This window comes from Phyllopteryx taeniolatus, chromosome 22 (assembly GCF_024500385.1).
Source record: "Phyllopteryx taeniolatus isolate TA_2022b chromosome 22, UOR_Ptae_1.2, whole genome shotgun sequence".
NCBI classification, from domain to species: domain Eukaryota; kingdom Metazoa; phylum Chordata; class Actinopteri; order Syngnathiformes; family Syngnathidae; genus Phyllopteryx; species Phyllopteryx taeniolatus.
Window position 1 is genome coordinate 2,213,254 of NC_084523.1, and position 24,723 is coordinate 2,237,976.

The window sequence follows — 24,723 nt, forward strand, 5'->3', positions numbered from 1 at the left end:
ATAGCTTTAAATCACACGCCTCTGCGTGGATTCGAGTGAAGGAAATGTTGCATGTGGCCTGAAAGGCAGACATCCAACACACAAATACTGCAATACACTTTTTGGGGGGGTTTTATTAAGCTTTTGTATAATACAGTTCTATTTTTCTTTACCAACAGAAAAAAATGTGGTGTTGTTTTGCAAGGTTCAAACAGATTAATGGCATTTCAGTGGGGATGAGTGCTCATGGAACAAATTAAACTCCTTCAACAAGGTAGCACATTATTTGTAAAATCCTTTTAAGACCAATTAAGTGAAATTAGATCATCCTGCTGCACAGTGGTTGGAAATAACTGCCTTAAGGCTACCTTTCAGCTTGAATTTACACCTGTTATTGGGTGTATTCACTATAAATCAAATATACACAGAGTATGTTTAAAACGAGGACCACCGACTCTTTCTGTTGATGTATTGCACACAGTGCCTGTCATTTATTATCCCTATTAAATCCACGCTAGGTGGAGATGAGGATTATCGTTGAGCCATCAAATAAATCAGCGGCATTAAGTGAGGAACATATTTGAAAAGGATTGTCTTATAGACTCCAGAGACTGACAATGTCCTGATATCTTTCTGGAATCAGTTTCATTATAATTCCCTGCCTGCCCACTCAGAAAACACATCACTTCAGGTGATGCGGTTGTTGTGGATTATCTCAGGTTCTTGGAAAAACTCCACATGTGCACTTCCCGGACGCGGAGCGGTCGTCACGTTGCGGACTGACCGGTTCGATGTGACTCACTCCTTCCGATAAGGAGAAGGGCGAAATGATGGAGAGTGGAAGAGCCCCACTTTACACGCTCAAGAGTGCAATCTGTTATCAAGGCAGTCTGATTCCAAGATGATGCAGAGAAACGGGGGGAAAACCTGCAGTGCAACACAGGTTGAATTATTCATCGGAGAGACAGAAAGGAGGAGAGTAGGTGAGGGGAAGGGATGGAGGATGCGAAGACGGAGGGAGGAATGGAGGAAGGGAGGGGTGGCGGAGGAGTCTGAACTCGCTGTTCCCGACAGTCACGTTCGCACTGTCTGAAACAAAAAAAGCACACACACCATGAGACTTCAAAAAAGGAAGATATTTAAGAAGGTACATCGTGAGCACGACACACAGAGACAAAACGCATCGCGGTTGGCACATCACACTCTAAACACATCAAAAGTCTCAGTAGGGGAGGGGGGGGGGGTGGAGGAAGCCTCAAACGCCGCTCACATGCAAAGACACAGACAGACGTGGGAGGTAGTTTAAAAAAAAAAAAAAAAAGATGGAGGCAGACATGGAGAGGTCAAATGAGGAGAAGGAGTGAGGAGGATGGCGAAATGTCAGAAGCACACACAAAACTATACTTTCCAGACAGAGCTGAGCTTTTTGTCTCAGCAGGGAACGTTCACCCGCTCAAAAAAGAAAAAAAAGAAAATAAGAATGGCACATGCGGTACAAAATGTACACACAAGACTGGGTGAGGAAGAGAGCGTATAAATGCATGCAGCAGGGAGGAGGAGGAGGAATTGGGGTGAGATAGACAGCGCTGCTGCAGTGTCAGCGACATGTCTCTACTGCATCACACACACACACACACACACACACACACGCCAAAATAGACATAGCATGCAGAGAGAATGTCACATCAATGCCAAGAGCAGTGCCAGACACACCTGCGTGCACACACAATGTCACATTTCACACGGTTCGATTTCACTCTACTGATATTTCCCACTTTCTCGGGCCAGGAATAGATATACCGTACTGTATTTCAAACTGTATATAGGCCAGTCAAGAATGGGAGGACATTTTTTGTTCTCCACATAAAATTTCTAATAATCCAAGCACTAAATACAGAAACATGTACTTGTGGATTTTATAGTTGTCGGCAGACAAAATGTATTTGTAGCTGTCATAAAAGCGATCCCTAAATGTTATTTAAAATTAGGGCTCGACCAATATACATTTTTTGAGGCCGATGCCAATTCCAGTATTTGGCAGCGTAAAACTCAGATAACCGATTAATCGGCCAATGAATTTAATAATATATAATGAATAAAATTACTCTTTCACAATACTTTGTCATCTAATATTTGTTTTACTTCACAAAATGAGGAAAAACTGGCCAAAACATCTGCCAATTTTGCCGATTTGAAAAGGGCTATCTGTTGATTCATCGGTCGGGCCCTAAATGACTTTATTCGGTGCTTCTGATTGGCTGATGGCAGGGTTCCAATTAGCAAGAGCCAATGGGAGCCCACAAAGGACACCTGAGCTCCCATACAGACAAAACGCATGGCGTGGGTGTGCAAAGTAACAAACAACAGGGAAACTGACATGACGGGACTCAAGAAACGTGACCTATGACCACAATGACTAAATACAAGCTAACTGACGAGACAACGAGGCACACCCGGACACGACACGAGTGGGTGTAGGGAGCTGATCGGGAGACACAAGTGTGAGGGCTGACGAGAACACGTGGAAACGAAAACCTAACGAGCATGAAACAAAACGAAAAAAAAAAATGGAATCAAAACAAAGTCAACAAAAAGACAGATTATGACAAATGCATTAATTTGTGTGCAGGGCCGTTTGATTTGATAGAAATTAGTGCATTTTCTCAGTGCGATTTCATGGAGGTCGTAGGTGAGAAGGCCGTAGATCCTCACGGTCACCCAACTTGCCGCCCGTTGGCTTTGATATTGCCCATTAGCTCAGTGGCACAGGCTGAGCTGCATGCCCATATAAGGGCATCTTCATTTACCTCCCCCCTGTCTAAAAATCTAAGTCCCGTCAGTTAAGACCATGATCCATCCATACGGGCTGGCGCTAAGCTCAGCGGCGTGGTAGCCACAATATAGCGTGACTGGAGCGTATTACACTGGACAGCCCCCGTTGAGTGCGTGTCAACTCGCATGTCTGTGTGTGTGTGCGCATATAAGTGTAATTACATGTGCGGGAGGCTTCGCATGTATTCAGAAAAGCTGTGGATGTGCACCATGTGGGAACCGTCGTGTGATCGCGTGCACAATTTTTGCACACCCATCTGCGTGTGGTCCTGTTTGTATGGGCACAGAAGCATTTTTTTTGTGTGTGTGCGTGCGTGGATGGAGCCTATTACAGTAGACCACTCACACATTCAAGCGGCGAGATGAGCAGCCATCGTTGCTCTTCCTCCTGCTGAGCACGACAGAAGCGTGTGGATGCGAAATCTAAAGATAACCGATACCATGGATTGAACGGCCGACCGTTGGTTTGCAATCGAACAACCGGTACGGGCTGTGTGAAATAAAAAAAAATACAAAAAGCCAAGGCACCCCACCAACGCGTCTCTCAAACACTCCCGAGAGAGCAAATACGCTAACGTTTGTACTGCTGTCAATCAGTTGGCCTGATGGCCGTCCTGTCTGTCCCGCCGCTGACCAGTGGGTGCTAAAAATGCTCCATTTGTTGGTTCGTTGCTGTCGAAATGATGGATTTACCATTTATTTTACAGCGTGAAGGCTGGATTTCTGACAAAAGGAACATATACGAAAATAGATGGAAAATTAACCTCTTGGTATGAATTCATATTCATACTTATTGGCAAAATCTGCTGTGCTGCACCTTAGTTTTCAAGACACACTTTACACAAATGAATTTAAAAGTTAAATGTCGCTATTTAAAAAAATAAAATAAAAAAAAAGCAGCAAAGATTCAAAATAAGAAAATTGGGACATTCAATGTAAATGGATTGATGTTTTTCCTTATTCAATAAATTTCTTAAAAATATTGTTTAATGTAGGTGTAACAGTCATCCACATTTGTGACATGACACTGGTGATAATACTCGCGCTAGAACCATAAACACCTTGAAATAAAACGAATGAAGAATTTTGACCACGTAAGCTGCAAATGAGGACATTAGGCAACTTTATTTGATTAATAAAGGGAGTTTTAAAGTCCGTAAAAATCAGGGATGTGATGTTGCGTATAATAGATTATTATTTGCTTCGGGTGACTTCACCCAGTTGTTTCATGTGAGGCCATTTGAGCCCATGTGGTTTGGTTTTTCCACAGCATTATTCTTCACTTTGCTCGCGTTTGTAAAATAAAGACTGACACGGTTTCCTGGCGGTCAACACGTGCGCCTTGATGAGTAAACTTACTGTGTTCAAAGTCAACCATTAATTACAGGTGAAAGCAAGACGTGCAACAATGTGGTGAGACGTCAAATAAATGGCTTTTCTCAGAAAACGCATAAACTGGGCTTGTTTAGTGGTGAGCGAACGTCAATGCTTACTGATGTGTGCACATACAGTAAAAGCAGGACAATCTATATTTAAAATATATATACCTGGCACTCTTTATGCGTGGATCTCGCATGCAGGGTGTATTCATGTGTGCGATTGTTCTGCGTGTTTACAATGGCACCTCACATTGAGGTTCGTCCGCCTGGCATTGGTGCGCTCCAACCGGCGCCAAGTTCCACACTCCGCCACACTCACCTCACACGGCTGCCAGCCTCCACCGCCATTTATGGTTATTTCAAAAATCATTTTCAGCAATTGTCCTTGGCACTTTGCGTGCTGAGGGAGACGCACAGAGCCTGAAAAAGAAAAGAAAAGCGAAACTGGCATCAAAAACAGATTTGACGTGTTTTTAAAAAGTGATGATGAAGACCTGTAATTTTGATATTTTTTTCCAATATTAGTCTTGAGAAGAACGATTCATGCTGCACGGTTCAAGTGACACGATTCACTTCTTCTTTTTTTTTTTTTTTTCTCTCGCTCTCAAGTGGCACAATCATGCGTCATGGTGGTTTAAATAGAAAGAAGAAAAAAAAAAGGTGTGGGATCGAATGAAAATGTGGATAAAATCCAATAGGTATATCAGATATGTGCCAATGTAAGTGCAGCGTAAACAAATAGATTGGATAAGGCAACCTTGGTGTAATCAAAACCACCAACTGGTGCTATCTATATATATATATATATATATATATATATATATATATATATATAGGGATGCAGGGATGTCCCTTTTGGTCAGCTTTTCTTGCTTTTAGTCATGCAACACCGTCACATTCCTCCAAGAAGCGACAGTTATTCAATCAGAATGGCCAATGATCATAAAGCACACGCAGCGGGATTTAAATACACCCGGCTAACGAGAGAATGAAAAGCATGTGGGGCAGATCGATAATCACAAACGAGTGTCGCGGGGGAAAAAAATGAAATCAAATAAAAAGAAAATTTATTTTCAATAAATGGAGAAAAAGCCTGGAAATAGGGGCAAAAGGGGAATAAAAATGGAGTATAAAGTCCAATAAAGCAACATGCTAGTCAGGAATATGCCACTAATAAGAAAAAAAAAAAGTGGCAAACGGTGCATTTTTTTTTTTTTTTTTTTTTTTTTTACAATGAGTGTCATATTGGAGAAAAAAAAAAGTGTGGAAATGGGAGACTTTCCACAACCAAGAGTAAAACCACTGGAATGTGTGTGGGTTGGCTACGCCATCTCATTGGTGCCATTAAAAAAATAATAATAATAAATAAAGAATACATTATTATCACATTTACTATTTCCATCCTCTGTGATCAAGAAATGTACTAGAACTGAAAAAAACATAACTCCCTATGTTTTTTTTTTTAATTATTATTATTTTTTAATTTTTATTTTCACAAGCTTTAAAAAGCAAACATAAGCGAGCTGTAAATGTCAGAAAAGCATGGGCTGTATAAGTGAGACGTAACTGATTGTGCAAAGTGAGAAAAACAGTGGGAGGAAAGACAAATGGAACGCACAGGCACACACACGCACACACACACAGCACACACACACACACACACGCACGCACGAACGCACACTGAGGGAATATTATTTTCCACTCAGAAGTTAAAATACGCTGTGATCATCGTGCAGCGTGTGAAACTATACTTGTGTGTATTTGTTCCCCAAAGGGACAAAAACCTCATGGGACCATTGCAATGACTGTAAGTGATGATTTTTTTTATTATGATTAAGAATAAAACTAATCCAGTGAGCATGGTGAGCAAGTGGTTACACATGTGCCTCACAGTTTTGAGCTTTGGGGTTCAACGTTTCCATGTTTCGCCAATGACAGGGGTGTCGAACTCATTTGTCGGTACGGTTTCTTGAGAGGATCATATTAATGTTTCATCATCGTATTCACTATTCAGGGCCGGCTGGTCAATAGAGGGCGCCAGGGTGCCGCCCCACCTCTCCTCGAAAAGGACAGAAGATTATACGAGTAAAATTGATTCATTTATCCCCTCTGGTTTAGGGTGCATCAACATTTTCTCATTGATTCTCGTTGAATGTTTGACTCTCGGTCCTCGTGAAATGTAAAAGATTTTGCCAAGGTAGGGCGTCCGACTCCAGCGCCCTTTAACGTTAAACTGGGTTTCCCACCCCCTCCATTAAGTTACTGTAAAAAAAAAAAAAAAAAAAAAAGGGGTTTGCAAAGAAAAAAATGCTTAAAATGTTACTATTTGTTTCACACGACAAATTGGAATTTTGGTACGGATTCGAGCAAGAGTCATAGAAATTGATTCGCTTTTGGGGGCCACATAAAATAATGTGGCGGGCCAGATTTGGCCTTGAGCTTGGCACCTGTGCCCAATGAGAATAACTTGTATATAAAATGGATGACAAACTAGTCCACTAGAAGTTGCCTTTCGACTTGTGTGTGAGCTTGTTTTTGTCTCTCCTCCTACTTTGAGGTCAATATTTCTTGAAGAGGATCCTATCGGTCTGTTTCCCAGGACAGGCACCTGCTTTCACTCCTATCTATTTGTTGTTAATTCCACTATTATGGACGTCTCATCTTCTCTATTCGCCTCCTGCTTGCAGTCAGCAGCTGAAACCACAAAATGCGAGTAACGTGCATGTGTGCGCGCGAGAGAATACGGGCAAGAAATGCGAGCATGTGGACGCGCGTGAGCGGCATCAGTTGACGGAGCGCAGTCAGACCAAAACAATAACATACCAGCTTGCACGTGTGCACACACACACACACACACACACACACACTCTCTTTCGCACACAGCTGTGAAAAGTCAGCCCCCTTTCAAGGTTTGCCGCCTTTGTTTTGACCTCTCCGATCATGAGCCAAAAAAAAATAATAATAATAATTGGAAATTTGCCCGCTTAAATTAAAAAAGTCAACTTTTTTTTGTCTATAAACTCATTTGAGGGCTCTTCAATCCTGTGAGTTTTTGCCTCGTATAACAAACTTGATGAAAATCGAGTCAAACTCAAGTGGTCTTGAGTCTTTTTTTTTTTTTTTTTTTTTTTCCTGCCTTGCCCTAAACCTTCATATTATCAGCCCATACTCCCAGATAGATTTGAAGATTTGGCCCACTCCTGATAGGATTAGGAGAACAGATCAGTCCTGAGAGGCCTGGATTGACTTGGGTTTATCCCCTCCACGACAAAGACTACAGATGGTTCCTTTTGTTTCACCAGGGAAAGGTATGAGTCTACATAAGATAAATACAGAAACATGATCTAAGGCAAAACTAACCAACCCCTGGTAAAACCAAACGAATTGCTTCAGTGGGGGAAATACTGATTTGATCCACTGCTGAATTCGCACGTTGACTCACTTCAAGAAATTAACTTTCTAAATTCTACGGTCAATTATTTAATCATGGTATTAGGCAGATGATCTGTCAAAATTGCGAAATACTGGATTTGATCACCTACAACCCAGCCAGAATTCCGGCTCCCACTGTGTATTCTATTTTTATTTCAAACAACTCCCTAATAACCAACATATATACTGTAAATGCTCATGAACATAATGGTAATAATGAAGATAATTGGCGTGACCAATCCTAAAGGTCTGGTGAGTAAAACAAGCTTTAAAAGCTGCTTTGTCTATTCGCAAATGCCCTTAAATCGGCAGCCTTCTTTTGCACAAAGTGAATTTCTGCAGTCCTATGGGCAGGCAGACCTTGACTTGATATAAATCCAGACTACTTCAACCCTCACGGGGAGGAAAACAAAAGATTTAGGACTTGTTTCTCTTAAAATGATTGCCTGCTACCTCCCAGGCACCGTGGAGAATCTAGCCGGTCGGGTCTCTGCTAGGTGAACTGGAAAACAGATGTTGTCGCTGTGACCTGGAGAAACCTTTTTAATAGCCTTTCATCCCTTTTCTATCTATTCAAATCCACTCCCGATGAAACTCGGGGATGGAGCGGGAGGGGGGGAGGTGGGCACTAAAAATGAGAGGGTCTCGAGAGCTGGAAGCCGGAGTAGCGCGATTGGGTGAGGCGGAGGAGAGCGAAGAATCATTTGCATTTGTCCCAGTGTGACCTGATGCATACATACATTGTTTATTTGAATTTGATTAGATTTGTCTTTTGTTGTAATGCTTAAATGTGTAAAAAAAATACATTAAAAATCATCAAAAAGAGTCGTTTTGATTAGGGTCCAACCAATAGGGATGCTTTTTGGAGGCCGATTCCAATATTTATAGAGTAAAATTCATATATAACCGGCCGATTAATAAAAATATATAATGAATAAAATAACTTTTAGTATTTGTTTGACATCACAATAGAGAAATCAGCGAAAATCAGCTGATTTTTTTTTTGCCATTTTTTATGTCATTATCTTTGTGTTGTGTTAATGTGCAAAATAAAAAAAATGTGCAAGAATCAGCCGATTTGTGCCGACTTGAAAAGATCTCATATTGGCCGGTGGATTAATTGTTCAGGCTCTAGTTTTTTTAATAAAATATAACATTGTACAGTGCTATTTCTCTTATTAAAAAAACATGTTACAAAAAAAGTTGCTGTTTTTTTGGTGGGCCTGGAACAGATTAATGGCATTTCCATTCATTTCAATGGGAAAAGATGATTTGAGGTACAACCAAGTTGCCATTGTATACTGTAAAAACACAATGACCATCAAGCGCAGATTTCTGTGATACAGTGGGGATTTCCACGACTGACAAATGTTCCATATCGAGGGCGCAAACGATGAACCGCCAGATAGCGGGGGAACAGTGTACTCCGTTTGAAGACCCTTGCCATTAAAATTCGTACATGTATGTGTCACGGCGTGCCCCAAATAACACGGCTGAGGATGTGGAGCCTAGCGCCACTTGGAATTGTATAGTCATACTCTTGGCCCCCAGCCAAGGTAGACCCCGATGTTGACACGCGCACACGCGCACACACGTGCACTTTTAGAAATGGGAAAATAGGGATGCCCTTTACTCTTTTGGATGGAAAAAGAAATACATTTCAATTAGCACTCTGGCCCAAACTCACCATTGCAAACAATATGTGTTTGTGTGCATGTGTGTGCGTGTGTGGGTGTGTGCACAAGGGGCTTGGAGGGCTTGTGAATAGGCCCATAGAGTGACTAACCACAAGCTGGCCATTACACCTAGTTACAGTCACCGCTGGATCGACAAGGAGACAGACAGTCTGCAACAGTGACAGAACGCCACTGTGCGTGTTTTCTAAGTTGTGTGTGCGCATGTGTGCGCGGCGACGATTAGCGATTGGGGATCCCCCTGAGTTGCCCCCGGTGTGTTTAACAGAAAACGTGAACGCTCCCGAACAAGGACGCGAAAGAGGCAAAAAGAGCTTTTCTCTCACAGTAGAAAGAGTCCACTGTAACCGGGAAAAGGTTCCAACTCCTACGCTGTCTCCTACCCAGTCTGCCCACTCAATGGCGTATTATTCATCGAGCAGAGGTTACCTGAAGTGGTAATTTCATCTTTTTATGTTCACTGTATTTCATCATTACCTCCTAATTTGTAAGTAAGCTTATATGTCCCAGTGGGATTGCGATGTTTGCACAGAATTCCCACCTGGAAAAAACCTCTTCAGGCCACTGCAGGGATGACTTGAGTGCTAAATGAAGTCCTCCCGGTGCATCAGCAGCCATTATATTTACATTACGTCAATAGCCATTTCCCACCTCACGTACCCCCGTTAGTGGACTTACATCCTTGTGGAAGCGTTCCAAGGGAAGCCCATTTGAGTTTGGCGAGAGTTTGGTGTGGAAGAACTTGACGTCAAGTTTCAAGAATACCTTTGGGATTGACAAAGGCACGCTCAAAATTCTCCCATATCAAAACATTTTGTCCATACCAAAAAATGCCATTAAAATGTATTTATTGTCCATTTATGACAAATCATCTAATGATATAATATATCGAATTATATCATCACATAATTAGACCATTGATTTTTTTTTTTGTAAATAAAATAAAAACATTAGCAAAATCTGTCATTTTTAAAATTGAATCTGCAAATAATTGCCACTCATTATAATAGCCGCAATTTTTTTCCCCTGACGAAACTGCGAATAAGCAATGCGTCTTGTTTAAAAAAAACAAAAAAAAAAACAAGTGAGTCACACCGCGAACGAGCAGGGTTCAACTATATGACAATTTCATTCATTTGTCCATGAAATGTTCCGTTTCATTGATAGATTAGAAGTTATACACCCCCATGGAATATGGCCCAATCACAGCCTACATCATGTGTGCGCTCAGAAGATGTTAAATCGCTTTCAATAAAACCAATAATGGTGGTTATGAAGGCCAGTTAACACCTCGTATCAATAAAACTCCCCTCCCGAGTGTTTATTACTACCTTCACATTCCAAAATATGACACGTACATGCCTCTTTCTGATCCTCTTGTGTTAATTTCTCCAATATTCCGTTCTCTGTCTATTTCTACACAGCTAGTGACTGTTCCCCTCTCTCTTGGCTCCCTTCAGCGCCTCTTTTGCCAGTGGACGGCGTGGCCTTAAATGGAAAGTCTATACATGCTGCCTGTTTGTGAGCCCCGCTCGAACAGCTCAGCGTTTATAATGGTTTGTTTATGTCTGAAAAAGGCTTTTCCACAGTAACCCACTGTCATGCGTGGAGGAGCCGAGGCGCACGCGCACACACACATACATTGATGATTATTAATTACACCATTTTCAAATATGCACATTAATGGAGAGTTTGACAATTTTACCATCTCGCCAAATTTCTCAATCAATTCAAACCATTTGAACCTCAGTTCGCTCAGGCTACTTTTTGTGACATTCCAAGAATTCCCAATGTTAGCATAATTCCATAAATCCAAATTCGATGGAGACGTGTGACAAATTCACATTCTTTTCGACATATCAGCAATTCAACTTAATTCCACAGCAATTCATTTCGGCATCAGCTCTTCAAGCATTCCCACGCAATTTGGACAGAAATTGCCTTCTCGATTTAGTCTTATTATTGTAATCATAGGCCGTACCACTGGAACGGGAGGGAGGAAAAAGCCAAGGACGGGAGGTGGAAAAGAGCTCGGGGGAAGGTAGAAGGCTTATTATTGGTCGCTGGGAAGCCTGGAAAGTCTGCCTTCCAGGAAAAATAAAATGTTGGTGGAAGCGGCCTGTGGCTTTCCGCGCACGTGCGCACCCGCCAGTGTGTGGCGTAGTCGACAGCAGGCCACACCGTATGTGTGCATTTTGATTGACAGGTGTCAGCTACCTGGCACCGGTCTGCGGCGTCGCTAATGGAGGAGGAAGAGCGCAGGGGGTGGAGTAGAGCGCGACGATGGATGGAGGGGTCCTCGGTGACAGGCGCATGTGTGTGTGTGTGTGTGTGTGGGGGGGGGGGAATTCTGTCGTTAATTGCCCCCTCATCTATAACCCGCTGAGCTGAGGCAGGGATGAGGGGGGGGGCATGTCTACCATCTGCTCTGATTCCTGACCCCCCCCGCCTCCACCACTCATCCACTCCACCCACCTCTTCTCCTTGCACATCCACTTCTCCCGCCATTTATTCCACAGTGAAAAGAAATCCCCCCCCCCCCCTAAGCGTACAGATATGTACAGATACACAGTGAAACAAAAAAAACCGCAATCAGTTATGTATGCAAAGATGCTCATTTAAAGCGGTGCACTATGGGAAGAAATAAGAAAGAGTGTGTGGTAACAACTGGCTGATTCTTTGTGTCTCGATGTATCGATGCGGTGATTGACAGTTAAATGAACTGTGGATCGCCTGCGTGTGCGTCTTGAGTGAGTGTGTGTGTATTTTCCAGGCACAATTGCATTGTCCTACAGATCACTTCCTAATTAAGTTACGTTACAGTACGTTACGTTATGTTGCCCCTACGTTTATGCGACTAATATTCGTATCTACAATCAGCAATCGTAATGATGTCAAATCCAATTCAAGCATAACTGGCTGCAGCATAACTGGTTGTCTATTCGATCAACCAAAAATGCCAAGACATTTTGATTTTATGAGTGTAAAAATGTTGACATTAAAATTATTTTTTTTTTTTTTACTCTTGATCTAAATCTAAATGTGATCCAGATTGAGCATTTGAAACTGTTATTCATTATTATATACAAGAACAACTCATCTTACTTATCGCTGCCAAATTCAATTTGAGTGTCACTTGCTATGTAAATGCATTGATGCGCATCTGATCGTGATTCCACAATGAGCACCATTTTAAATTCTTGTTCAGACAACTTAAGAGTTACAATTTTCAAATTTAAAAGGAACTCCTGAACAATCAAATTTTGACACTTGCTTGGTTGATTCTGTCAAATCCAATTTAAGCGGCATTTGTAAGGTATTCGCACTGATCTTAATTTCATCGGATTACTCCTATTTTGACTATTTGGCTCCGCTTCATTTTAAATTTAGGCTGCCTAAATAATGAATACATTGCTGCGCAATTTCAACAAAATTAGTTACCTTTGTTCAAATCCAATTTGTTTGTAATTTGCTACGTACATGCATTGATCCAAATATGATCCCGATTGCACATTTAGCACCAATTAAACTGTTCTTCAGTCATGTCAATCTCTACTAAATGTTTATTGGATCCACCAGAATAACGTGCAAACATTTCGGTACCAGATATAAATTTGAACGAAACAAATGTTTTACCAGTACAGTATGAGTCAAATGAAAGAAAGAAAGTGATGATAACACAAAACATTGCAGATGGACGGCCCTTAAAAGGATCCATCAGGTAAGTTGCATCCGTGAACATTCGGACAGAAAACGCATGGCTCAAGGTGTTCTAGCGTGACCTCGGTTAACCCTTCGACGCTGCACCTCCAGCTCTCCAAAATGGGAATGACCGACAGTCCATCAGCGCCGTGGCATTAATGGGCCGGTCCCAAGGCCCTTCTGGGGATTGTTGTATAATTACAGGACATTCGGCCTCAGGGTTGACCCTCGCGGCCGCACTGAACACCACAAGGGTTGGGACACACTATGACCGGAACCAATCGACAAAGTTTCGACGTTAGTTTCGTATACTTCATGGAATTGCTTATCTTGACAGTTATTGATCATATCTGTGACCTTGTACAACAGAAATAAACGATCAAAGATGAGCCACAAAGTCAAGAAAATGTCCACAGAACGCTCGGGGGCACATTGTACATGTCAAAAATTAATGTCGCCACTTATTCGTGATAACCGCAACCTTGGACAATAGAAATGAAAACACTATGATGAGAAATAACCCACAGTTACCTGTGAGCGTTATTCAAGCTTTATGTGCCATCATGTGGGACCGTCACGTGGTACGTGACGTACGCGCAATAAAGGAAAATGTGTGCGAGCCTCAGCTGTATGCTCCCGGGGGGACGCACGCTACGGAAAGGTCTGAGGGCCACTCAGGGCCAAACGCGGCCCCTGACGTGACACGTTGAGGATTGGTGGTGGGACACAAGCGTCATGATTACAGTGCAATTCAATTTCCATTTTTAAACTACAATGCAGTAAATAACTCGCATTTCTGCACGGGGAGTACATCACGCCACCTTCTAAATTTAAATACATACACTTTGCACACAGTAGGGTTATGTTATACATGAAGGCTGTTGTGTGCATACCTATTTACCGCCTATCAGCCGCACACGCACATCAGCGATTATCAAGCAAAGCCCGACAAGTGGGGAGCTTATCGGGCTGCAGGGAAGGCCTGGCACTCATCCCCCAGTCCCATCCCCTCCCTGCCCCCAACCCTCTCTGCTTACCACCCAGCAGGGGGTCAGCACACACATGCACGCAGCTTCCACCCCCTGCTGAAAAACACAGCTCCTGCATTGCGCTGCTGTGTTACTCTTCTTTTTCGCAGCCAATCCCTGAGCTCGGAGCGGAGCGAAGACAGAAGAAATTGAGCCGTGAAGACGCCTTAAAAGGATCACAGTGTTGTTGTTGGGTTTGCATACAGGAGGGGGAAAAAAATACACTTGTTCATATTGAAGTACAGGCTCGGTTGAATGTTGCGATTTCAAGTGCAAATGGCTTAACTAGGGGGCGAGGGGGGTGGGCAAAGTCATAGTTTTGTGTTTAAGGGCTTTTTAAAATGGACAGATGGGCAAAATAAAAAAGCGAAAATGTGAATGTAAAAGAGATCATTTTAATGATACATTACAATTAATTAAGACTCTTAATCGTGTGAATCCTTTGGTGGCCAGATTACATACCGGAGCAGGATGTATGTGGCCCCCGGGGCCGTACTTTGCCCACCCATTGGATAACCTAATAAGGGTTGTAAGTAAACGTGAAGGGATCTTTTAATGTTATTTGCAGTGACTTTGGGGCATTGAAAGTGACATTTTGAATCTCCCTTGGCTAGATTGTCTGTGGGCAACAATGCATGTGCTGAGTAGGCTCCCACTCGTGTCCCCACTGATGCTTTTGCCATTGTTTGGCGGTCTTTAGTTCTCTCCACCTGCCCGTGTCACACACAGCGGACTGTGGGACCTCCACAGCTGGCCGATCGGCACGTGTCCCGACCTCGGCAACCGAAACGGCAAGGGTCACAGGTTGCCTTCCGACAGATGTGTGCATCTAGGGTGGTGGGAGTTGGATAAGAGGCTTCATTATTGCCCTGTGCTCACGTGCCTCTAACATGACGACAAAGACAAGCAGGGACGATGGGCGGGCGCCGGGAGCAGACCTGGCGTGTGCCGGTGTCAGCCAGGGTTAGAGGTCGACGGGGCGGACAAAAGGGACGGCTGCCGTGCTCCTTTCGGATATTCGCGAACCTTTTATTGCCTGGCGACCTGGCATTTACGGTGGAGAGCGACAGCTGCTAATTAAAAAGCAGGAAAAGGTTATAGTTGATTATGTGTGTGTATTGAAGGCTAACGGATTCTGTAGGTTTTCTGCAGGCGCACGCAGGAATATGAACCAGGGAGGTTGCTGGCTACCAGAACGATTCGAGGCGAATGCGTTGTGTCATGTGCCGGCCTCAAAACATCGGCTTCTGGCATTCCAAAATTCGCAGTCTAATCTGAAAAACACGTTTTGGGTAACGTGTATTTTTGCAGTTCTTACCATTAGCTAAAGTAGTATTTTTTTGACTTTGTCACTTCACAACTTTAGCAAAACTATGCACAGTGGTGTGCAAAGGTGGGGGGTGGGGGTGGGGGTGGGGGCCCCGGGCATCCAAATGGCGCTGTGTTCCATTTAGACATAAATAGGACTTTGTCACCATCTTGTGGCATCTATGGGCATTTACACACCTGTGGTGTCAATTGCGGCTTTTCGCTAGTCGCGACAAGGCTCCGTCGTTATCCCCGCGAATAACTAGAGTTCGCTGAACCAGTAATTTGTCAATTACACTAATCCCGCCTAATGGAATTATTGTGACAATCACGTGTCAATCACCCTACACAGTGATTGCTCAGTTACATCGCTCCCACGTCATTCAGTCATTGGCCAGTGTCCATGTCAATCATTACACGCGGTACAAGTGGTTGCTTAGGTGACACCACTGATACCTAATGCAGGCATTGTTGATAGGTCAAATTATGTCAACCTCACTTTACGCAGATATTAGCCAGTCTACATTACACACACGACCAGTAAAAACCAATAGCCGGCCACCCACCCGCCAAGTGGCCTCTTTCTGGAGAACCCAAATACGGTAATCCTCAAACACAGTATGTGCGTGTGTGTGGAAGAGCCCAAAAAAAAAAAGAGACAGCTGAGGCATGGCGTGGCTATAGTTCCACGGAAAAGGCCTTGTTTGCCAGCTGGGAGAGGCATGAGATCATCTCCCCGTGCTACTCTGCGCCATTATCCCTCCCTAAATCCCGAAACTCCTCCTGTCTCTGCCTCCTATTATCACCCCCCCACCCCCCACCACACACTGTCACACACTTATCCCACTGTTCTATTTATTGATGACTCAAGCTTGTCGGTTTCTTTTCCGGATACACAGTCAACGTCAAGGCGCTCCGGCACTTCGGGGCCTAATGGACTGATTTGGACTGTTTACAGCTGTGCTCCTTTCTACAATGACTCACAAAGGAACAAAGGGGCCTCTGTGTGTGTGTGTGTGTGTGTGTGTGTGTGTGTGTGTGAGAGAGAGAGAGAGAAGCTTCTCCGATTCTTGTCAACAAGACCTAGCCGGACTTTTTCTTCGAAAGTCCTCCACCTTTTATAAGCTCTTTCCATTTTTGACCCCCCTGCCCTCCCGTCCCATCTCATGTCTTGAAATACATTGTGTATTTTAGAATGTGGCAACGTTCATAATAGCACGGTACATAACTCTGAACTGTAACGTTAGCACACTAACGACGTGAGCAATGGGTTAAACGACGTGTACTCTTCGGTAATCATCTGCATGTGCTGAAGCTTTATTAGCAAACCTCTTGGAAGACCACATCACGTACAATTTGACTAAGAGGTCCTACAGAGAAATTAGTTGCGTTTTACTATTTACCACGAGCTTATACGATACAAAGCAAGAAAATGAAAATGCTGAATCTCAAGAAAAAAAAAAGTCCACGATCAACCAAACACAAAATGTACCGTTGTTCATATTTTGATTTGGAATGTTAGCCACGGAAAGAAGAAACAACTCAGATCTTGGCTCTTAGACGAGGAATCATTCCATTGTTTACGCTTTTTTTTTTTTTTTTTTTTTTTTAATGTTAGCAACAGAAAGAAGAACTAAAGCTCATATCTTCACTCTTCAATTAGCGCCCTTGGTAGGCGGAACAAGGTAATTTTCTTCATACTGTGAAGACAGTCGTATTCTTCACTGTATTCTGTCCACATTCTATATAACTTTACATTAAAATGATTGTACCCCTCCCCTTTTTTTTCCTCTTTCACCCTTGAACCTTTCACCCAGTCCCCTCACGTTCCTTTTGTCAGTTGTGCGTCTTTCCACGCATACCGGAGGGTATGAGTGCCTCTCCTCAGTGGGTTTGACATCAAATTTCCACTCGGCGTGGTTCAAAAAGGCCTGTTTGTTTAGCGCAAAGCCCGGACGCGAGCCCCACTCGCCGATTAACTCGCCCGGGGAACAACACCCTGTTGGAATGTCTGGAATTCTCCAAAACAAGGATTAGCTCATCCCTGTCTGTTGTCTCTGGCTTGTGTGTTTGTCATTCTTCCCCCCCGCGTGGGCTTAGATGGACCAACTGATGTACACACACACACACACACACACACACGAGACACACAAAAGCCCCACCTGAAGGCCCGAGATAACAGACCCGCTTCAAACAACACAACATTACATCTATATTGTCCCGCAAAAAAACAGCCCCTCGGCGCTGTAACCTGAAGTACAGTACCCCAAAAGGCTGATTGTTGGACTCAAAAGTGCACATTTTCGAGGCCAAAAATCCCCAAAGACAAGCATAGTACCCTTAAAAGTACAAACATGCATTTTGTTTCATTGTACTTAACTGTTAAATGTGTAAATCAAGAGCAAGTGACCTCTGACTGGTAAAATATCTGCTTTAAAAAAGTGTTCATCACTGGACTTATTCCACTTGATCACCATGTTGGCACGACTGAGTTCAAATATCACTTGGTCAACATCGCTCTCTAGTGGACAATGTCAGATAGCACCAATAATTAAGGGGGGGGAATAAAAATATATAATTTTAAATAAATAATGTTGTGCAGACATTATTTGATAAGATAATCTTAAGTGCAAAAAACGTACATCACTGAAATAAGTATAAGAATAATATTAATAATAATAAAAAACATGAAAAATACATCTTCAATACATATTTACTTAAACGACAACTTATATTATATTGACCTCTTACGTATGTATTGTATTGCATGGTATTTTTGGGTCATATGTATGTATTGCATTGCAGTGGTTGTAATAAGTCTACACACCCCTGTTTGGAGGCACTTTAGTTTGAATGTGATTGGTTAACTCTGAAATCAGCCACATACATACATACACATATTAGGTCGGTCACATTAATGTGCGAAGGTTTTGAAATGATTTATCTCTGTCACATTTTCCACGTGTGAGGTCACAAAAGGAATTGGTCAAGGTGCCACAGTACTGTGAGGACATTTGGACACAAAACACACACACAAAACACACATTGGGACATTCTGAATCGTGCAGACTTTGGACGGGAACAGCCAAATAATGATAAAAAAAAAAGACATGAGCGCACGTTGAGAAACAACCTGTGACTAAGCGGGAGATCAAAACACACTGACGATAAAAAAATGTGAAAGTGCTGATGGGGCATTTTAAAGAGGTCTGAGTTCATTTGGCGTACACACATACACACGAGTAATGCTGACTGACCGCCTTGTTTGAATCACGAGAATTTATAAATTGGAGCAAACCAACAAAGCGAACTGCTAGTGAAAAAAATTGAAATTTTCCTTGACTTTATTATTGTTCACAAGAGTCATAAATGAGACTGGAATGTGACAAAAAAAAAAAAAAAGTGTCAAGTATTAAGTGATGGGAACAAGATTGTGGGAGGAAAGACCTGACTCACTTGTTGACTCTTCCAAGGAACTGGATCTCCGTGGGCTTTCCCCTCTGATAAACTACAACAGGAAAACACAAGAGGAAATGCACTCGCTGCTCAGAACATGAGGTAAACCACGCGCCCCGCATTTTACCTGTGAACATAACAAGAAACGCCGAGGCCACGACAAGGACGACCGCGGAGAGGCAAAGACGAAGCGGGATGGAGTTCCAAGTGGCTTGCGTGGCGACGAGAGGAAACGCCTGACCTGTGAAGAAAATTGACAATCAAATACACAAACACAATGGTACCTAGACTTACACGTGCCCAGAGGTGGCAAAATGACTCAAACGCTGTACTTTAGGATGAAATAAAGATATTTGTGTCAGGTCAAGAATGTAAACCATTTTACCCAAATTATATGAGTCAATCCAGTAAATAACAAAGAATTTTAAAAAATGTAGTTTCCATGGCTTCGAATTGGCAAAAAAAATAGGAAACAATTTTTAAAAAATTACAAATTCAGACAAAAATCCCCACACTTGGGGTGTTTCGTTACAAACTAAACTGTTCCAAAAAAAAAAAAAAAAAGGAAGCGAGGTTGACAAAAATGGCCAGCATAGAGCCCAACGAGTCCTGGAATTAATTAATCTTGTGAGTTAAAGTACCACTAATGTTATCATCAAAATGCCCAAAAATTGAAGCCTGCTTACTGGGTTGCTGGGTGAAACAGCGAACGACTGTGGCGGCGTACTGTACATCGATCCGCCTCACCTGTGCAAGCACAAATACACGCATTAAAGTCTCTTGTCGACGAACTGATGAGCATTAATAATCCTGAAAACTCACATAAAGACAAGTGTGAACGTCTGCCAAGGTCAAGCCAACGGTCGAGCGCTCCCGCTGACGAAAAGATATCACGGTTACCATGGTTTCTTGTCGACATAATGTAAAGATGCTCACTTTTAATACCTACCACGTGCACAGTAGTGTGTGTCCCCGCAGTGCGACACACAGCAGAGCCTTGGGATGGCGTGCACGCATTAACGTGGAAAGTGGCATTGATGTACGACGTCAACTTCGCATCTTGTTGTGTCAAGGTCACATCCCATGCTAGAAATAACACCTTTTTTTGGTTTATTTGTCTGGACAATGTGCGAAAAAAATAAACATAAAATAATAATAATAATACAAAATTTAAGAAGTACAGATGCTTTGTAGCTAATTTCCATCCGCAGTCCCTGTGGCAGGTATGAAAAAATGTGCAAACGTGTAGAAATGTAAAATTAGAAGAGATGCGGGGTGGCAAAACATTTATGCATATTCAGTATACACGCAAATTCTATGGTTCACACCTATACAGTACAAAGTGCATGACTGAACAAAGAATACGCAAATATACTCACATACTGTAGATTACATTACTCGCGCCTATCGACTAACATGAAGTGCATCAGTTACGTAGGATTCACAAACATACACAAATCATTTGCATTACTCACTCACATCTAGTGCAATGAAAAATAGCACTATATATACATGAAGATACACATGCTACACGAAGCTCCTCAACTCATTTCAACACCGTTTCTTGGCACCGAGATGCTACAAGTTGGCAGCCAAGCGCTACGTGACGCTCCTTGGCACCAAGATGCCACAAGATGGTGCCGATTACTACTATTATGATGATGATGATGATGATGATGATGATGAAAAAGTCATACCGTGCAATCTCCCGACAAAAGGGCACCTGATCCAAGACTGGTTGCCAACAGTGAACTGAAAATAAAAATAAAATAAAAATTAAAAAGACCATCACAAAATACAATTTTATTATATTTAATACACAAACAACTTGTTTTTATGTGGGAATTGTTTTATATTCCGATAATATTTGAACATTCTAGCTTGACTTTTCTTCCATTTATTTATTTTTTTCATGCAATTCTTGGAATTAATTTGTTCAATATATATATGTTGCTGTTACCTTCATGCAAAGTCGAGGGTGAGGGTCCACTTTTGCGAATGTTATCTGAAAGGCGACATTTGACATTGTTTGTGAGTTCTCCCAAACATTCCATGTACAAGGGCTGCTGATGCATCCGCACCTCATGCCTCATTGCTCCTACGTTTTTGTTTGACTCGAGTCCTAAGTGCTTTTGAGAGAAAGAATTCACCCGAAGAATGTTCACAACTTGAATGCCATCAGGCTTGCACGTGCGTAAGCAGGATTTCACATGACTCGACCATCGATTCCCAACCACTGTGCCATCCAATTTCAATTCATTTACTACAAACACTGTATCTTTGCCAGTGACAGGTAAAACAATTCCTGTAAATGTTCTTCCACGAGATGCCGCAAGGTACGGCTAATGTGTTTGGTAGTTGATACCTGTAATTGATAACAATCGAAACTGACGGCGAGTATAAAGAATGAACAGTTACACTTACAACACTGTGACTCAGCTCTATAAAACTGATAACATGTCACAGCAGTGTGATGAAGCCCTGAGTCATCGTAGACTCAGTAGATGAATGAATGACAATGTGTTTCTGTCTCATCGTGTTTCTGCCACCTTTCCCCTGCTGATATTTCGCCAGGCTCCCTCCAGATCCGAGCAGCCACCGTTTTCCTCCCTTTGGCACAGCGCCACGTGGGCCGAGAGCGGGCAGGCGGGTTCCCACGAAAGCGCCTCCGCCAGCGGCTCGAAATGGATCCCGTGCCACATCTCCTCCGTGCCTGCGTGGACCCACGATGTCAATCCTCAATGTTTTTGGGAGTACAGTGTTCCCCAGCTATATTGCAGATTTGTATGTGGAACATATCGAGTTCTATAAGATTAAATCCAAAAGTATTGCACTGTAAAGTTAAATATGACTTAAATGTACTGTGCCGGATTAAATGTTAAAAGTTGAAGTCACTGTAACATTAGCACAGTTTAAACATTTCATTCAGCGATGATTTCACAAGTCACTAAAGGGATCCTGTGTACCACGAGTACGATGCGTGAACATGAATATTGATTAAAAGTCAAAAGTCAATATGTACATTGCTGTGAAAAAGTACTTACCTCCTTCTCAAACTAACAAACAAACAAACAAACAAACAAACAAACCAAAGTGTCAACTCACTGTCTTTGAAAGGGCAGACCTGGACTCTGGGCGCGTCGATCACCGCAGACCAGCCCTGTGCAGAGCGACGAACGTATTGATGAGCGTCAACTGACTCTGTCACGATTATATGCTCAGCGGGAGGTTGTACCTCGATGCACAGGCATGGCAAAGGTCTGGAGAAGGCGAGAACGACACTCTTTTTGGGTTCCTCTTTCTTGATCTGGATGGACAACAAAGGGATTATCCTTATTTCTAATAGGCAAAATGAATTCGAAATCACAGGAGTGGGAAATGTCTATTTTATTGAATTCAACGGAGTGGACCCCGCTACATATCTGGATATAGTGAATTCCCGATTCATGTCCGTAGCCTTACCAGAGCGTCAGCCCCCGTGCTGGTGCAGATGAAATCTTTGTGGCACAGTCGCACTCGGTAGTCTTGATCCCGCAGAGCGTCGCTCACGGTGACGCGCACCTCCTTTCTCTCCAGGTTGACGGCATGCGATATCCTGCCAGCTGCCAGACGTCGGTAGTGTCACAGAACAAGACCGCACATGACATTTTCAGGTGTACTCACCGATGCATTCAGGAACGTGTCTTCTCAAATCCTTCCATGAGCAGTCTGGAGTGAGACAAACACAACCATTTTTACAAAATAATTCCTTGTTAGTTCTCCATTCAATCATTGTTTAGCATTATTACTCTGACATATGAATCACCTTTTGGAGGGCCTCAACATGTAACAATTGTTTCAAGCGCATGTATCCTGGTACGTCATTTTAGGGGTCCCAAACAGAACTGCTTGCTTGTTTTTCACCCATAGACAGCGTTCTGATTTTGATGTTGGTTTCACATTCCCGTAAACTCATCAGCTTTCGTAAGCACATGTGTCCTGTTAAAAATATACTGTGCTGAATATGTAAAACTCACTCAATAGCTCTTGCCCTGGAAAGTTGAGAATTTTGTTTTTTTCACCATATAGACAGCTCTGTTTTATTATGTTGGTTGTACCATGCCCCAAAACTTACAATGTTTTACAGTTGTATGTATCCTGGGAAAAATGCACACTGCAGTACCTGGAGCCATGTAGGTACTACTCCGACTTATTCCACAGTAGCTCGGGAACGTGGTCACGGTCACTCTTGGTTGCTGCCGGGGATAAACGTCGACGCAGTCATTCTCCACCTCCACCTACAAAGACATGCGGTGATTTGGAGAGGGAAAAGCCCATTTGCTTTGGTTGAGAACAGTGATTCCAAATGACTGTGGCCGAAAATGATCCAATTTCCCTTCATTGGTCTGAAAATGATTATTCATTTACTACAAATAATGTATGTCAGGTAGGTATGACAGGTGGGTCCGACCGATTAATCGGCCGTCGAATTTAATCGGCCAATATTAGCCCTTTTCAAATCCGATGCCGGATTTTGCTTTTTTTAACACATCAACACATTACGTCAGGCAAAGATAATGACATTAAAAAAACAAAAAGGCAAAAATCGGCCCAAAAAAAAAAATCTACCGATTTCTCTCTCTGTTATGAAGTTAAACAAACACTAAAGACTGCGTATTATGAAAGAGTCAAATGTTCTCCCTGTTATTCATATCTTTATTGTTGTAAGCATTAAGGGACCAAAAAAAGTTATTTTCTTCATTATATATTTTAAAAATTAATCGGCAATTCATCTGAATTTTACTCTGTCAAATGTCAGAATCGGCATCGGGCTCCAAAACTCCATATCGGTCAGACTCTAGTGAGGGGCCCAAAAAAAATGAAATGCTCTTCCCCTTGAGGCAGAAGGTACATAATTAAGCTGTGTATCCACTTTTTGTGACATTTTTGTTGGTTTGTGTGCCGTGAGATTTGTTTGCGGTTTCCAATGACGAGACAAGTACCTCCATCCCTGCCATTTTCCGCCTGGACGCCTTCGAGATGCTAATGACTTGGCATTTCTGCAGCAGTCCCGGCGTCTCGAAACAGACAGACAATCCATGGATGGACTCTAGGGATCGAAACCATAAACGCATGTTAGCGCAATTGTGTATGCAGTCTGATTTGGATCCAAGAAAATGTTTTACAGTAAATGTACTTGTAGGCACCTGTAAGGTGTACGGAAGTCTTGATCCGAAGGTGCAGCGAGCATTTCTGCCTCCCCTTGCACCTCATGACGGTGGTAAAGCTGAGGTTGCGGAAAACAGACGAGGTGTCCAACCCGTCGGCGGGCTTCTGGCACGGAGGAGGAACAAAATCTGTAACACAGAAGGTCATTTTAAAAAAGCAGCAATGCTTACTTCCTCCATCATTACATGTGTACCGTGGTTCCTGTTTAACCAGACAGGATTTGGTCGTAACTCTTCTAATGACAACGTATTTGCCTGCGGAGTTTGTGTGTGTACTCACATGCTGGCTTGGTCTTGCACTGAAGGCCCTGTGACAAAAAAAATGCTCCCAATTAGTCACATAAACAGAATCATTTATAAACCAATGCATATTAATCCTGTTATTAAAGGGTACATCATTTGAGATTTTAAATTGGGTGACATTGGGTTTTCTCTGAGCAAGGTGCTGATTTCAAACACAGATTTAAAATTCTCCAAACAAGTGTCACTGCTACAATAGTTCATGAATCAAACAAGCATACATGGAAAGTCCATTAAAGACTTGTTTAGGCTGTTCACTGAGGAAGCAGAAAATTCTGTAAATACATCCCACCTTTAGATTCAAGCCAATGATTCTAAAAGTATGCGAACATCTTTTGCAAGAGCACCTTTTTGATTGTTTTTTGTTTTTGTTTTTTTGAGGGGGGGGGGGGGGTCTAAAATCATT

At 42.5% G+C, this 24,723-nt stretch overlaps 1 protein-coding gene across 2 annotated transcripts in view; it reads right to left on the reverse strand.

The window, feature by feature from the left end:
- Nucleotides 1-24,723, reverse strand: part of il17rel (interleukin 17 receptor E-like) — a 26,791-nt gene continuing 2,068 nt past the window's right edge. For both annotated transcript variants that reach the window (XM_061761796.1, XM_061761797.1), the window contains exons 3-20: nt 24,298-24,325; nt 23,997-24,146; nt 23,793-23,899; nt 22,973-23,087; nt 22,474-22,518; nt 22,273-22,412; nt 22,046-22,117; nt 21,916-21,970; nt 21,360-21,523; nt 20,771-20,815; nt 20,508-20,562; nt 19,760-19,896; nt 19,633-19,686; nt 19,497-19,557; nt 18,938-19,051; nt 18,811-18,862; nt 4,510-4,610; nt 1-1,068 (exon numbers count right to left, since the gene is read on the reverse strand). In XM_061761796.1, coding sequence (XP_061617780.1) covers nt 4,550-4,610; nt 18,811-18,862; nt 18,938-19,051; nt 19,497-19,557; nt 19,633-19,686; nt 19,760-19,896; nt 20,508-20,562; nt 20,771-20,815; nt 21,360-21,523; nt 21,916-21,970; nt 22,046-22,117; nt 22,273-22,412; nt 22,474-22,518; nt 22,973-23,087; nt 23,793-23,899; nt 23,997-24,146; nt 24,298-24,325 — 1,455 coding nt within the window. In that variant the 3' untranslated portion in view covers nt 1-1,068; nt 4,510-4,549. The remainder of the gene's footprint in view (nt 1,069-4,509; nt 4,611-18,810; nt 18,863-18,937; nt 19,052-19,496; nt 19,558-19,632; nt 19,687-19,759; nt 19,897-20,507; nt 20,563-20,770; nt 20,816-21,359; nt 21,524-21,915; nt 21,971-22,045; nt 22,118-22,272; nt 22,413-22,473; nt 22,519-22,972; nt 23,088-23,792; nt 23,900-23,996; nt 24,147-24,297; nt 24,326-24,723) is intronic.